Below are 16202 nucleotides of genomic sequence, written 5' to 3'. Positions count from 1 at the left end.
TCCTTTCTTGCTTTCCCTGTCACCCCTTCTCTCCCTGTTTCACCCTCTCTTTCTGTCTCTCCTCTTTCCCTTTCTCTCTCTCCTTCTCCCATCCTCTCAGTCGTTCTCCTTGTCTCTTTTCTCTCTCTCACTTTCTTCCTCCTTTCCCTTTCTCGCTCTGTCTCCCGTTCTCCCTTTCCCTTTCTCTCTCTCTCTGCATCTCCATCCCTCTCTTTTCCCTCCCCCTTCTTGCTCTCCCTATCTTTTTTCTCTGTCTCTCTTCCTCTCTCTTCTCCCTCCTTCTCTTCCTCTCTCTGTTTGGCTCTTCTCTCCTTCTCTTTCCCTTCTTCTCTCTCTCTGTTTTCAGTCGTTTGATGAACATTCTGGTTAATAATGTTGTTTTTCAGGAAATGTCAATCATTTATGTTGAAGGTGAAAAAAAACTCACTTGGATTATTTTTGCCGAAGTGAAATATTAAGTCTGCAATTTTCAAACAAGAATCAGAAACGTGCAGCGGAAAACGAATAAAAAACAAACAATAAGTCACAAAAGAGGCCCCAAAATGGCCTTTTTTACCGGAGACTAGCCACGCCCACAAATCCAAAAATGCGGTTTAACGTCCACAATTCTTTTCATGACTCGAAATGCTGATGTTAAAGGTATAAAATTATAAAATATGCCCATGATTGTAATTTTTTTTATTCGTAGTAACAAGTTGTAGAAACGTTTCAATGACAAATATGAGCAAAAGTATTAATCTCCCTCTCTCTCTCTCTCTCTCTCTCTCTCCACATACAGTATCTCTCTCTCTCTCTCTCCACATACAGTATCTCTCTCTCTCTCTCTCCACATACAGTATCTCTCTCTCTCTCTCTCCACATACAGTATCTCTCTCTCTCTCTCTCCACATACAGTATCTCTCTCTCTCTCTCTCCACATACAGTATCTCTCTCTCTCTCTCTCCACATACAGTATCCCTCTCTCTCTCTCTCCCTCCCTCCTTGTAGATGCTCTAAATGAGAACCTTCTGCCGTCTCTCGTCTTTCGAGATCTAATCTGGAGAGAAAAGGAAACGAGAGCAAAAGTCCTTCTAGGAACTGAAGTAGTAGAAGTCTTTAAAACCGTAGGACGTAATTGAAGGTGACACTCACGCTGATATTCAAAGTGCAGACGAGGCTATTATTGGACCGTTACCATGGAGTTTATTTGCGTCACGTATAAAAGTGATGATTGGTCATGGAACAAGGCGTTTTTTTTTCCCCAAGACTAGACCCAAGATTGAATCCAGACTAAACCAGGTCTAAACCGGGTCTAATATGGGACTAATAATGGACTAATAATTGCACTAAACGATGACCAAAATAAACCAGGAAAGGCTCACTCTTATAATTCCAGCGTCGTTCACTCTAACGTTGGTGATTTTCTCCAGAATTTTGAACAAACCCGTTACTCTACGTAGCATTTATCCCTGAACTAACTCGTAGGATATGGCCTTGTGCTTCTTTTATTATATCAATAGAAATATTTTAGATTAGATTTATTGTATTTTATTTGATTGATTGATTGATTGATTTAATTGATTTAATTTAATTTATTTAATTTATTTAATTTATTTAATTTATTTAATTTATTTAATTTATTTAATTTATTTAATTTATTAATTAAGTCAGAATATCATTTTTCCCGTTTGCTTGATGTCCGTCCTGTCCTCTGATCGCTGCTGATTTCCGTGTCCACCTTCTTTTTTTTCCTGCCGCCAAAAGGACACAAATTGTTATTTTTTTAAAAGCTAAAGAAACCAAACGGGTCAAAGACGTCTCCAGTCAATTGTAGATAATGAAGTTTGAGTTTTGTGGAAGTCTTTGGGCTGCGACGCCAAAATGTGACGAAATACACACATTTTCTGGTGACAGTTGGACGGCTCTTTCTCTGGAACATGACGCCGTGTCCATTGTTAGGGTTTTGTCTTGTCAAAGTTGTTGCGTCATCTCTGCGCCTAATGTTTTTCACACATTTGAAGATAACACTGCAGAAGAAGTTAGCTGAAGGTGTTAGCGTTAGCATACGTACACCTGTTCACCATGTTCTCCAATCTGTTATAATTTTAAACTGCTTTTCAAGATGAAATGTCTGTTCTTGGATTTTATCAAATACATTTCCCCCAAAAATGCGACTTATACTCCAGTGCGACTTATATATGTTTTTTTCTTCTCTGTTATGCATTTTTTGGCTGGTGCGACTTATACTCCAGTGCGACATATATATGTTTTTTTCTTCTCTGTTATGCATTTTTTGGCTGGTGCGACTTATACTCCAGTGCGACTTATATATGTTTTTTTCTTCTCTATTATGCATTTTTTAGCTGGTGCGACTTATACTACGACTTATAGTCCAGAAAATACGGTACTCCAAAATCTAAAATCTTTCATTCAAAAAGACATTTTCTTGTATTTTCTTGTCCATCCATCCATCCATTTTCTACCGCTTGTTCCCTTTCGGGGTCGCGGGTGACTGGAGCCTATCCCAGTGACTTCGGGCCTTAGGCGGGGTACACCCTGGACAGTGGCCAACTTGTCACAGGGCCAACACAGAGACACAGACATTACAGACAGTTCACGCTCTAAACCCGCTTTAAAGTACACATTCTGTACAAGTATGACCTGATTGTGTTGCTTGTGTCCAGCTCCATCAGCCGGTCGTTTCCGCAGATTTGAACTTTTACCAGTGTCAAAACAAAGCTCCGTTTCACACGTCTGAACAGCTAATATTTAATTCATGTCCGGCGTGTTTTATCTGTTGTTGTTACCCCCGCGCTGTCGTCGAGCTGGGCCGGTGAGGGGTTCAAAGCCTGCAGCATTTCACGGCGTCGTGGTTACGTTAGCGCAGATCACAGGCCGCGCTAATAGGCCTGGGACTCCCAACGGGCTGCGTGTAATCAATGCTTTACTTGAAGCGCCCCCTACTGGTCGGACGAATCGATGAACTAAAATGCAGTGAAGTTTTATACTTGAAAAAATTTGCTGAAAAATTTGTACAAATCTTATCCCACAATAGCACATTTTTAAGGTTTATAATTTCACTTCCTGTTTGTAATTTATGACATTACACTAGGAAATTACCCAGCAAGCAGTGGGCCAAAACTCATCTAATGTCACAATGTTTTTTTACTTTAACAAATAAAAATATATATGCCCCTTTATTTTGTTGAATTATGTTTAAAAATTTGATTTATTCTGTGTAAATTCTGCATAAACTGGAATGAATGTCCATGGTGTCCCTTTTTCAACGTTTTCTCCACAAATACCTGCTCGACTGGGGTAAAACTATAATGTATTTTTACAACAGGTTTAAATACACCAAATAAAGTCAAAATGAGAAAAATGTAAAAACCTGCCACACGTCACTTTCACTTTCAGTTCTTTTTACACTGAGTTTATAACTGTTGATATAGTTGTGAGTGTCTTATGTCAGGCCTGTTCCCGAACGATCTTATCCGGCTGCTCTGTTGGTTTAAAGTAATATGTTCAAACTATAAACCAAAGCCCTGTTTCATTAAATAAAAGGCTTTAAAAACCCTTTATTCCCCGTTCACCCCTGAAGTCCTCATATGAACCAGTCACCGAGCCTGAACCCAGAGTCACTCCAGGACTCCGGTTCGGGGGCGGAGACGTGGGCGGGTTAGATTCCCACGAGATCAACGCTGGTCTGAATGGGACGTCCCGGTGAGGCCCAGATGTGCCCGTGCCGTACCTCCGTCTGAACCGGGCCTGGCGCCGCTTCAGTCGCCGCGGCGTCATCGGCTGCTAAATGCCACGTTTAAACCCGCCCATTATCTCCTCGTCCCGCTCAGACGTCCACGCGGGGCAGAGCGGAGACGAGTCGTTCATTTCCGCGCCGCATCTCGTTAAAAACAGGTGGAGACGGAAAAGATAAAAGATAAACGTTGTGCCGATCGACCTCCAGGGGGCGCATGAGTCATTTTCCTCACTGTCCGGAGCCGACCGTCAGTACCACGTTATGTAAAGAGGCTAATTACATTTATGAAACCGTGCTCCAAATCTTCTTTTTACAGTGTATTTTTAGTCCAAAGATCAAATGGAAATATAAAATAAAAATTCTATTTGTTTATTTAAAAAAAAAAAAAAAAAGAGAGAGAGAGCAGGACGAAATAAATAATAAAAAATGGCACAATACGACAAAGTATAACTAATGAGAACATTTACATTTTTATATTTTTAGTTTCATGAACAAAAACTATAACGTTTTTTTTTTTTTTCACAAGTTGTGATCCAGGAAGTTCCTCCATGATTTTAAAGTCTTACCTCTGCTTGAACTGATTTAAGAATCATTATAAATAGATAAACTTATATATATTAAACTTTAGATATCATGTCCGTAAGGAACTATTGTTGTGGATAATTATATATTTAGTATAATATTTAGATGTCGTTCTGCACATCACTCAGTAGTTACTCAGCCCATATGGTGATGGTCTGAACCACTGACTGTGGCATTCAACAGCGCCCCCTGTGGTAGATGTTTGTCATGGCCTCATTCACAGGCAAAGAAAGAGCTGAGCAACAACATTGTTTGATTTCCGGTTTTTCAATGTATTCCCAACATTAAAAAAAATCAAACAAAATAGGTGATGTTGAAATGCCGCCTCGGAGCGTTGTTTCTTTACACATCTCTCATTATAAACTGGACTTGTGCTCCATGAACGAGGGCCGGCGGCAGCAGAGCCACGGGAGCCTGAAGCGCACACCCCCGGACTGCTGCGCTGACCCGCATTAAGGCCAGAAGAAGCGCGACGTCGTGCCTCTCGGGCTGTCAGTTCTCAGCTGGTTCAAACATCGACTGTTCTTCAACCAGGCTCTGATTGGCTAAACCTTTAATTGTCAAACTTACACATAATAAAACACGTTCTTATTCTCAGAACTGTTAATGCTAAAAGTGTATTTTGAGTGATGAGACGTAGCGTTGCCCCATCCATGCCCCGCCCCCCTCTCCCGGCCCCCAATGTAAATCTAAATTCAGTTCCTCGTTTTGGCTCGTTTGGCTCGTTTGGCTCGTTTGGCTCATTTGGCTCGTTTTGGCTCGTTTGGCTCGTTTCTCTGTGAACATGTGACTGATTGTAATAAAACCGCAGTCGCTCCGTGTCGGCTGCTTCATCTGCACATCTGACCAATTAGAGACAGTGGGTCACCAGAAAAACAGTTTGAGAAACACTGGGCTAAACGATATCAACCGCGACAATCGTCTCCATAGCAACGGCATGGAAACTGTTGTTGGGGATCACAGGGGGCGGGCTCTTGTTCTTGCAGACGGTCTAAATGAACAAACTTCTTGCGTCGTATGAAGTATGAACTGGCCTTTAGTCTTCAAATGTCTCAAATGTTTCTTTTCTCACTACACAACAGAAACAGAAGCGAGGGTCAGGGAATCGTGAGGTCAGGAGCAGGACCTGGGCGTCTCCGGGCGTGGTACTGGGACACGACACACCTCATTGGCAGTTCCCGCGCCGCATTTTGAACATTCGGTTTCAGTTGCTAGTTTTTTTCAGTTTTCCATACACGTCGTGAGTGAGCGCTTCTTTCTGCTGCGCCGGCGAGTTCTCGGATTGTTTTCCTCCGGACCGGCCCTCAGCGGCGGTCAGACGCTTCCCCGTAGAGGGTTCTCTCCCTCAGGGGCCCGCACAAGGCAAAAAGTCAGTGAGCAATTATAACGGGTGCTACGGCTTTCCCACATTTTCTCATTTCATTACAAATCCACGGCACAAGCGTCGCCCCGACTCAACCTGTCGTAACGTTGGTGGGGGATTGAGGCTCGGGGGTCCGGCGAGACCTCCACGTGTGAAGGAAATGCAAGCGGCGGAGGAAAATGACATAAGAGCGGCCGGATCAGTCCATTCAAACGCAGGGCCACGCCTTCGAAACACTGAAACAGACCCATGAGGTGCTAAAAACAAGAACATGTGTGTTCTTTGTTTTGTGACTAAACAACAGATTTGTGTCAATAATCATGCAGATAAAACGCCTTTATGCAAGAATGATTACCGTGTTTTCCAGTAAGCACCTTTTTTCATAGTTTTGGCCGGAGTGCGACTTATACTTATATTTATACTTTTATACTTATACTCCAGAGCGACTTATATGTGATATTATTTGTTATTTTCACGCTTGCAACTGCATTTTCATACTTCAGTGTGACTAATGTATGTTTTTTTCTTCTCTATTATGAATTTTTTGGGCAACTTATAGTCCGGAAAATATGGTTAATCACGTTTTTAAGGGTTTAAAGGTGCACTATTCGCTTTAAATTAACTTGTTTTGACTTTATTCGGCTGGATTGAGTGTTTTCGTCGTGTCGTTGCGATGTGTCTTGGCTCTGAGCCCCCCGGCTCCGGCCCCGCCCCCCGGCTCCGGCCCCGCCCCCCGGCTCCGGCCCCGCCCCCCGGCTCCGGCCCCGCCCCCCGGCCGGCGCCGTACCGCGTTTCCACAAAGGAGGAACTCATGAAACTGCGGAGAACAGTCGTCTTACCCGGAGATCGTCACGTTATCCCGTCGCAATACTGACCTAACCTAATACTGATGTGCAATTCTGTCATATGTGCAATTACTGTGAAATTCATGTGCAATTACTGTGAAATTCATGTGCAATCTATGTGCTGTCGTGACACATATTCATGTGCAATTACTGTCGGGATCACATGCAATGGTATTTATGTATTTATTTGTCTATGGGAGTTTTTATTTATTTATAGGAGATCTTCTACTGAAAGTGTTTTTCAGACTTCCTATAAGTGATCTGTTCTTCTGTATCTACCTCTGTATCTACCTGCGTTGCACCAATGAAATTTCCCCATGTGGGACAATAAAGGAATATCTTATCTTATCTTATCTTATGGCTTGGTAAAATATGCAGAAAAACATGCATTCTTACTTTCAGAATGTTCTTTTTCTTATTTTTTTATTTTTCTTATTTTCTAAATTAAAAATACTCAAAACAAGCAAAAACAAGGGCGGAGCCAGTGAAAAGCAAATTGGGTAAAATTGAAACAAAGAAATTAGGAATATGGAACATCCAAGGAAAAGAAAGGTTAAGGCGTCCAAAACAAACGTCTCATTTCGTCCAGTTTCTGTCAAATCCGTCCAGTTTCCAAGTGAAGTCGGTTCGTGATTTGTTCTTCCATTTCCAGTACGTGGTTTTTGCCGTCGGTCCTGAATCGTCGATCGTCGTGTCATCCAGTTCTTTGTGATGGGCTTTTTCCCTGTCGCCAGAAGTATGTTCCAAAGCTATCGCCTCTCCGCAGATCTGACCTGTAAAACATTCCAGGCAAAGCAATAACATCACCATGGAGACAAGCGGGTGGTGGACTCTAGAGGTAGTCGCATAATGTGTTATTATTACCGTATTTTCTGGAGTATAAGTCGCACCAGCCAAAAAATGCATTACAGAGAAGAAAAAACATATATAAGTCGCACTGGAGTATGAAATGCAGTTGCAAATGTGAAAATAACAAATAATATCACATATAAGTGGCTCCGGAGTATAAGTATATAAGTATAAATTTAAGTATAAGTCGCACCCCGGCCAAAACGATGAAAAAAGGTGCAACTTATAACTTGTATTTTTATTTAATCACATCTCATAGTAAAATACGTATTACATGAAGGAGGGATGACAAAAAATGTACTGATTAATACTAAAACAAATCAATACAACAAAATTGTACAAGTATTAACATAAATCGGACATAAATGTAACCTTTAAGTAGATTTAGAAAGGTCTTGATTTGTATCCGAACTAGAATAAAACCACATTATAATATTAATGAAACCACTAAAATCACTACTATTATTTAGTATTAAAATTGCATTAAATTGTCTGTTTTTATTCTCATCGTGCCACAAAAATCACCATCGAGCCTTTTCTTGGCACTGCAATCAAATTTGACATATTATATCACTTTATTTGATGTGCAAAAATACTGTACGAAAACCAGACGGCACATTGACAGTGAGCAGCTTCTGAGCGCGCTATAGTTATCACGAAATGCTAAGAAAAACACTTTAAAACCGCATGAGGTCTGTTTGAAACCTCCCGGGGCGCCACCTCCCGCTGCGGGACACGCCACTGTACAAAAACAACGCCATTCACAGGCAAATTCAGACCGTTTCTTCCCTCGCAGCTGGAGTTTGACTCATAAAATACGTGTTATCGGGAGCGCTCCTCCGCCGCGCCTCAGACCGTCGCAGTTCTGTGGTGATAGAGTGCGTTTGAAGAGGCTGCTCGGCTCTCGTGCTTAATTGACTTTGTGATTAGCAACAATTAGCTCTGATTGCGTCGCGGAGAAGTGGGGCCGTGTTGTGAGCGCGACTGCCGTTTCCGTAGACGTCAAACTATTTTTAATTTTTGTGTTTTATAGGTGGTTGTTTACTTGTTACCGATCATTGTATTTTTATTGTATTTATTTTTATTTATTTTTATTTTTATACTCCAACTCCACAAACTCCAGAGGAAGAGGAAGCGCAGATTCTTCTTCTGCGTCGCTTAGAGCCTAGAGCGCCCTCTTGTGGTTGTCAGTGTGAAAATAACGAATAATATCATATACAAGTCGCTCCGAAGTATAAGTCGCACCCCAGACAAAACTATGAAAAATGGTGCGACTTATAATCCAGAAAATACGGTAAATGTCTGAAAAGCACTACACAAATAAAGGCGACTTACCGTACTTACTTTACATTATATTCTCTGCTAGTTTTCCGTTCAAAACTGCAAAATGATTTCTTGATGCTTGAGCTCTGCCACGGCCTGAGTATAGTATTGTAAACAGAAGGGAGATTAAAGCGCATCGTTTCTGTTCAAATAAACTGCGTTTCGAGTAATAATAATACTAAATGTGTCTTAAATAGCACTTTTCTAGACGCTCAAAGAGGCTCTACACATTCATACTACGTTAAACTGGAGTATTTCCATGGAGACGTCACATAGTCCTCTCTTCATACTGATGTATTTATGGTTTAAACTAATCTTCTAACATTTAACAGAAGATGTATTAGCAACAAGAAGTGAATCCACAAAATCAAATGTTTGTGTTCTGATTATTGTGAGGAAGTATTAACAATTACTGTGATAAAAACTGTGAAATATTTCCTATTCCTCAAGTTTGTGCCCAACTTTACGGAATCAAACTTGACAAAATAAAGTGAATGCGACAAAAACAGCTGGATAAAAACTCGATTTAGTTGTCTTCTTCGGACTGTGGATCGAATTGAAAAGACCCAATTTCGCTTCTCAAATGGTCCTGATCGTTCCTCTTTAGTCGTATCGTGATCTGAACAATCACAATTGACGTTAACGACCTTGACGTCCCAATCAGACCCCAAAACACCAGCGTTTCATCCCCTGCTTCTGTCGCGCAGGTTCCCGTTCCCCACCGTCTTCAGCAGCTGCAGTAAGAAGGACCTGTCCGCCAGTCTGGAGAAGGGCGTGGGCATGTGCCTCTTCAACATGCCCGAGATCAAAGTGCTCTACGGGGGCCAGAAGTGCGGCAACGGCTACGTGGAGGAGGGCGAGGAGTGCGACTGCGGCGAGCCGGAGGTGGGAGGCCAACGCGCAACTCGCCGGGGCTTCGTTTAACACTCTGGGGGGGCGGCGGGAGGGAGGGGGTCCTGGGGGGTAATCGGGCGGCGGTGGCGATGATGAAGTGTGGTTTGCAGGATTTTCAGCAGAATCAGTCGCGAAATCAAATGAAGCAGAGAGATAGTCTAATAAAACTGGATAATAACCTGAATATTGTGGAAGAGCTTCACTTATTCGCCTGCTCCAACGTTTCTGTCGGTTCAGTGTGAAGGAAACGTTCGCAAAATAGATGAATAATAACCCTTTTTCACAAACAGTTTGCTGTGCTCCGTTCACGCTTGTTTCGTATCTCCCGTTAGCGAGCTCGTATCGTCGCTCCTGTTAGCGAGCTTGTATCGTAGCTCCCGTTAGCGAGCTCATTTCGTAGCTCCCGTTAGCGAGCTTGTTTCGTAGCTCCCGTTAGCGAGCTTGTATTGTAGCTCCCGTTAGCGAGCTTGTTTCGTAGCTCTCGTTTCATAGCTCCCGTTAGCGAGCTCGTTTCGTAGCTCCCGTTACCGAGCTTGTTTCGTAGCTCCCGTTAGCGAGCTTGTTTCGTAGCTCCCGTTAGCGAGCTCGTGCTCTCCGTTCCTTCTCTGAGCCTCAGGGGGAAAAAAACGTTTTCAACAATTTCTCAGATTTGCCGAGTCAAAAACACAGATGTGGAGTTCGTCTGTGCTGTTTTGAAGTCCATAAATTGTTCTTCAAAGCATTTAAAATTGCATTTATTACCACAAGTGTGCGCTTACATTAGCATTAGCGCTTTACCCGCTGAGCTAAACCCACCAGTTACTTCAGTGGTGGCATTTTACACCTAAATCAAGACAAATTACACTGAGAAGCAGCACGTTTATGTAGATAAAGTATTTTTGATGTAGGGATTTTGGTATATTCTGCAAATGACCTAAAGCCCCTGTTTTTTTAAGACTCAAAAAGGCTTAACTTTTAGCTTTTAGTCATATTTTTCATGCGTATTTCATTTTTTCTTATGTCAACATGTGATTAGCAGTACTTCTTTAACACTTTAAACCAGCAGCTTGACTTTCGCAGTGCACATTTTCACTATATTACGCTTCCTGCCTCTTTTCTTCCTGTCTATTTCCTGAAAAACAACAAGCGCAGATAAGAAGCGCGAGCCATAGTTTATCCCCCGACAGCGGCACGAGCAAACACACAAAATGAAATACTTCCTCTGTCATCCCCGGAAAAAAAGCTTAGACCACCAAACTCCCGTAATCCAAGAAAACATTTATTTTCTGTCACAAAAGCCGAGGCGGGAGATACGAGCGAATGCAAATAAACTCCATTGTGTCGGCGCGTAATGCAATTCTCCCAGAGCCGGTGTTTGCTGACAGTCTCACAATGACACTCGGCGCATTATTCAAATGCAGCGCCTGGTTTACAGTTGAGAAGCGGTTAGTCACAGCCACGGGAGGAGGCGTGGGCGCAGGAGGCGGGCGACCGGGTTATGGAGTGTGAAAAGTGTGGGAGATTTAAATTATGCAACAAGGTACGAGGGGGAAATGAGCGGTGAGTTTTTGTCGCTTTTTACGACGGGGTTTTGCAATTAAAACGAACAAAGAAGCGTGTAATTAGTTTTGAGAGCAAATAAAATGCCTGTAATGTGGTCAGACTTTTGATGTATACATATATGTTATTACTATTTAACTGGATATAATGATGACTATCAACTGCCACCAGTTTCTGACTTATAGTAATGATTGTAGCTTTTTCAAACGTTCAAATGATTTAAATGTCAACAATTTGAATAAACACATTAATAACTGTACTGTTTATACAATGTACATGAACTGTATTACAATTCATCTTACTGTTTATTATTATTATTATCATCATCATAAGTATTACTATTATTTTATTTTTATTATTATTATTATCATCATTATTATTATCATCATCATCCTCATCATCATCATCATAAGTATTATTATTATTGTATTATTATTATCATTATTATCCTTATTATCATCATACGTATTACTATTCTTTTTTATTATTATCATCATCATAAGTATTGCTATTATTTTAATATTAAAATTATTATTATTATCATCATTATTATCATCATCATCATAAGTATTATTATTATTATTGTATTAATATTATCATTATTATCCTTATTATCATCATACGTATTACTATTCTTTATTATTATTATCATCATCATATGATGATGTATTGCTATTATTTTATTATTATTAAAATTATTATTATTATCATTATTATTATTATCATCAGAATCATAACTATTACTATTATTTTATTATTATTTTTATTTTTCAGAATGAACTCAAGCCAAACCCATCTCTTTGTGTATTTTGTATTTTGATTTTAATTGTTACTAATGTTATCTTTTATTTCAAACATCTACAGTATATTTTTAAACGTAATCCTATTTAACTATGATACAAAAATGAACCTTTACTCAGTTATTTTACAGAAATACGTGTTCACACCGCGCGGCTGGACTGACACTTCTATTCCCGTAAATCCCGTGTTTGTTCCGTGTGTTTTCCCGGATGTCGCGCGTCGCCGTGTCGTGGGTTTATTTGCCTCGTGTCTCTCTTGTCTCACTCTCTCTCGTGTACATATGCGGCGTCCTCCTCTGTTGCAGGAGTGCGTGAACCCGTGCTGTAATGCCACCACGTGCACGCTTAAAGGGGAGGCCGTGTGCGCCCACGGGCAGTGCTGCCACGGCTGCCAGGTACTGAACAATGACACCACTGACTCAATGTTACAGCATTCTTTCAACTGATAAAGAATAGTACATTGTCTTAGGGATCGTCTCAAAATAGGTTGAAGCTGAAAAAGTCGAAAAAAATTTAGTCTCTCTCTATTATAAAATATTTTGTCTTTTTCAGCTTCAACCTATTTTGAGACGATCCCTTATGCTCTTTAAAATGTAAGCAGTGTTCTTCATCTTCTGTTTAATCCAACTCATCAGATAAAACATGGACATTTATTGGAAATATCTACACTTTCTACCTTCTTATACTATCAAAAGAAGTTTGTGAGAAGTATATTTGATTAAAAAGCTAACGTGGACGTCGTCAAAATAATGAATTACATTGTTGTTTCCAATCACGCCATTTCTTTTAAGATTAAAGTTTGATAAGTTGTGATTCCCTATGTTCCTGGGGACGGTCCTGGCCTCTAAATCCGTTCTAAGTGTTTCCCGTCGACAGTTGAAGCCAGCGGGAACGTCGTGCCGCGAGTCCAGTAACTCCTGCGACCTGCCGGAGTTCTGCACCGGGACGAGCCCCCACTGCCCCGCCAACGTCTACCTGCACGACGGCCACGCCTGCCTCAGCGTGGACGGGCACTGCTACAACGGCATCTGCCAGACCCACGAGCAGCAGTGCATCACGCTGTGGGGGCCAGGTCAGGAGCCAAACCCGTCCGTCTTAACACCAGGGGGCGACAAACTGCTTTTTGAAATGTCTAGCAAGACTTTTGGACTTTATTTTCCGGAGTATAAGTCGCACCAGCCAAAAATACATAATATAGAAGAAAAAAACATAATAAGTCGCACTGGAGTATAAGTCGCACCAGCCAAAAAATGCATAATAGAGAAGAAAAAAACATATATAAGTCGCACTGGAGTATAAGTCGCACCAGCCAAAAAATGCATGATAGAGAAGAAAAAAACATATATAAGTCGCACTGGAGTATGAAATGCGGTTTCAAGTGTGAAAAAACAAAGTATAAGTATATAAGTATAAATATATATAAGTAGCACCCAAAACTATGAAAAAAGGGTGCGAAAAATTCCGGAAAATACGGTACAATCCCAGCCGCTCTCGCCACAGCGTTATCACCATTAACCCTTTGAATTGCCATTGTCTTGCTAAACACAGCGTCCATTATGTCATTATTGGCCATTAGCGTTGTCGAGAATGACACGTAGCGGTTTACGGCGTACATTTGCACTAACGGCTTCTGTCGATGGCGGCGCGATGATGTCCAGATTTCTAATGACCTGGATGTGTTGCCAGGGGCCAAAGCGGCGCCGGGCATCTGCTTCGAGAGGGTGAACTCGGCGGGAGATCCCTACGGCAACTGCGGCAAAGACAACAAGGGGCTGTTCGCCAAATGTGAGCCGCGGTAAGACCGGGATTTAAAAACCGTGAGGAGCAACGCACTAAAACTGTCTGTTTGCTTTTTGTGTATTTTTGTATAGGACTGTAAAATGACACAAAAAGGTAAAGAAATGTCACTTTATAGCCGATCTAATCCAATCCAACTGTATTTGTACGGCACATTTTACACACATAATGTCTCTAAAGTGCCGTACAAAACAAGCACGAGTAAAATATGTTAAAAAATACATAAAACATAAGTAAATATGTACAAACCAAATGAGAAAAAGACGTATTATAGACTTATTTTGAAGTTTGCAACACACATTTCCCCCCATTTTTATTTCTAATCAGCTCGTTTTGTAATTAATTAAAAAATAAAGCAAAATACATCAGCTTTATATCAAAATATTGCATATCTTCAAAACAAAATTAACAATATTATGAATCATTCAATAATATTCCCACTTGTATTATATGTGCTGTAAAAATTGTGGTTAAATTGCATCTGTATATTTTTTTAATTTATTAATATACCATATTTTCTGGACTATAAGTCGCACTGGAGTATAAGTCGCACCAGCCAGAAAATGCATAATAGAGAAGAAAAAACATATATAAGTCGCACTGGAGTATAAGTCGCACCAGCCAAAAAATGCATAATAGAGAAGAAAAAAACATATATAAGTCGCACTGGAGTATAAGTCGCACCAGCCTAAAAATGCATAATAGAGAAGAAAAAAACATATATAAGTCGCACTGGAGTATAAGTCGCACCAGCCAAAAAATGCATAATAGAGAAGAAAAAAACATATATAAGTCGCACTGGAGTATAAGTCGCACCAGCCAAAAAATGCATAATAGAGAAGAAAAAAACATATATAAGTCGCACTGGAGTATGAAATGCAGTTGCAAGTTTGAAAATAACAAATCATTTCTCATATAAGTTGCTCCGGAGTATAAGTATATAAGTATAAATATAAGTATATAAGTATAAATATAAGTATATAAGTATATAAGTATAAATATAAGTATAAGTCGCACCCCGGCCAAAACTGTGAAAAAAGGTGCAACTTATAGTCCAAAAAATACGGTAATAGTTCAAACTAAACCAGATTACTCACCTTTATTCACAAATTGCTCCTCCGCGTTTTCTCCGCCCTCAGCGACGCCAAGTGCGGTAAAGTCCAGTGTCAGGGCGGAGCCAACCGGCCCGTCATCGGCACCAATGCGGTTTCCATAGAGACCAACATCCCGCAGCAGGGAGGGGGCCGGATCCTGTGCCGCGGGACGCACGTGTACCTGGGGGACGACATGCCCGACCCGGGACTGGTACTGACCGGGACCAAGTGTGGCAGCGGCATGGTACGAAGAATATACAGTTTATTATGGATTTGTGTATTTAATAACCTACAACATACATTATTCATGTTTTCTTCCACCGCCGCGGCTGTATTCATGTTTTGCAGTTTAAAAATAGTTTGAAAAAGTCAAAGTTGTTCAGAGCTTGTATCCGAGTTTCTAGCTTTAAAGGACACATATTATGCAAAATAGACTTTTTTTTTTTGTGCTTCAGCGTTGATGTGTCGTCATGACGATCGTGGAATACATGAATAATGCAGCATAAAGTGGTTTGAGAAATTTAAAAGTATCATCAAGATTAAATGTTTGAATTCAGGGCTGTTCAACATAAACCAGCAAGAAAATAATGTTGTTTACATGTTTAATCCTGGGTTAATACTAGTTTAGACCTGGTTTAATTCTGCTTTAGACCTTTTTTTATTCAGGTTTAGTCCTGGTTCAGACCTGGTTGGTACTAGTCTAGTCCTAGTTTAGTCCTGGTTCAGACCTGGTTGGTACTAGTCTTGTCCTAGTTTAGTCCTGGTTCAGACCTGGTTGGTACTAGTCTAGTCCTAGTTTAGTCCTGGTTCAGACCTGGTTGGTACTAGTCTAGTCCTAGTTTAGTCCTGGTTCAGACCTGGTTGGTACTAGTCTAGTCCTAGTTTAGTCCTGGTTCAGACCTGGTTGGTACTAGTCTAGTCCTAGTTTAGTCCTGGTTCAGACCTGGTTGGTACTAGTCTTGTCCTAGTTTAGTCCTGGTTCAGACCTGGTTGGTACTAGTCTAGTCCTAGTTTAGTCCTGGTTCAGACCTGGTTGGTACTAGTCTAGTCCTAGTTTAGTCCTGGTTCAGACCTGGTTGGTACTAGTCTAGTCCTAGTTTAGTCCTGGTTCAGACCTGGTTGGTACTAGTCTAGTCCTAGTTTAGTCCTGGTTCAGACCTGGTTGGTACTAGTCTAGTCCTAGTTTAGTCCTGGTTCAGACCTGGTTGGTACTAGTCTAGTCCTAGTTTAGTCCTGGTTCAGACCTGGTTGGTACTAGTCTAGTCCTAGTTTAGTCCTGGTTCAGACCTGGTTGGTACTAGTCTAGTCCTAGTTTAGTCCTGGTTCAGACCTGGTTGGTACTAGTCTAGTCCTAGTTTAGTCCTGGTTCAGACCTGGTTG

The 16202-nt window shown here is 41.0% G+C and overlaps 1 protein-coding gene across 1 annotated transcript in view; it reads left to right on the top strand.

The window, feature by feature from the left end:
• Positions 1 to 16202, top strand: part of LOC140369454 (disintegrin and metalloproteinase domain-containing protein 12-like) — a 153168-nt gene that overhangs the window by 107978 nt on the left and 28988 nt on the right. The window contains exons 11-15 of the mRNA XM_072456802.1: positions 9406 to 9583; positions 12237 to 12326; positions 12808 to 13003; positions 13618 to 13726; positions 14868 to 15066. Coding sequence (XP_072312903.1) covers positions 9406 to 9583; positions 12237 to 12326; positions 12808 to 13003; positions 13618 to 13726; positions 14868 to 15066 — 772 coding nt within the window. The remainder of the gene's footprint in view (positions 1 to 9405; positions 9584 to 12236; positions 12327 to 12807; positions 13004 to 13617; positions 13727 to 14867; positions 15067 to 16202) is intronic.

This window comes from Eucyclogobius newberryi, unplaced genomic scaffold (assembly GCF_026437365.1).
Source record: "Eucyclogobius newberryi isolate DKJ021-1_F unplaced genomic scaffold, fEucNew1.0.hap1 SCAF_20, whole genome shotgun sequence".
In the NCBI taxonomy this organism is placed as follows: domain Eukaryota; kingdom Metazoa; phylum Chordata; class Actinopteri; order Gobiiformes; family Gobiidae; genus Eucyclogobius; species Eucyclogobius newberryi.
The sequence above is the reverse complement of the archived record's forward strand: the minus strand, read 5'-3'. Positions and strand labels throughout refer to the sequence as shown.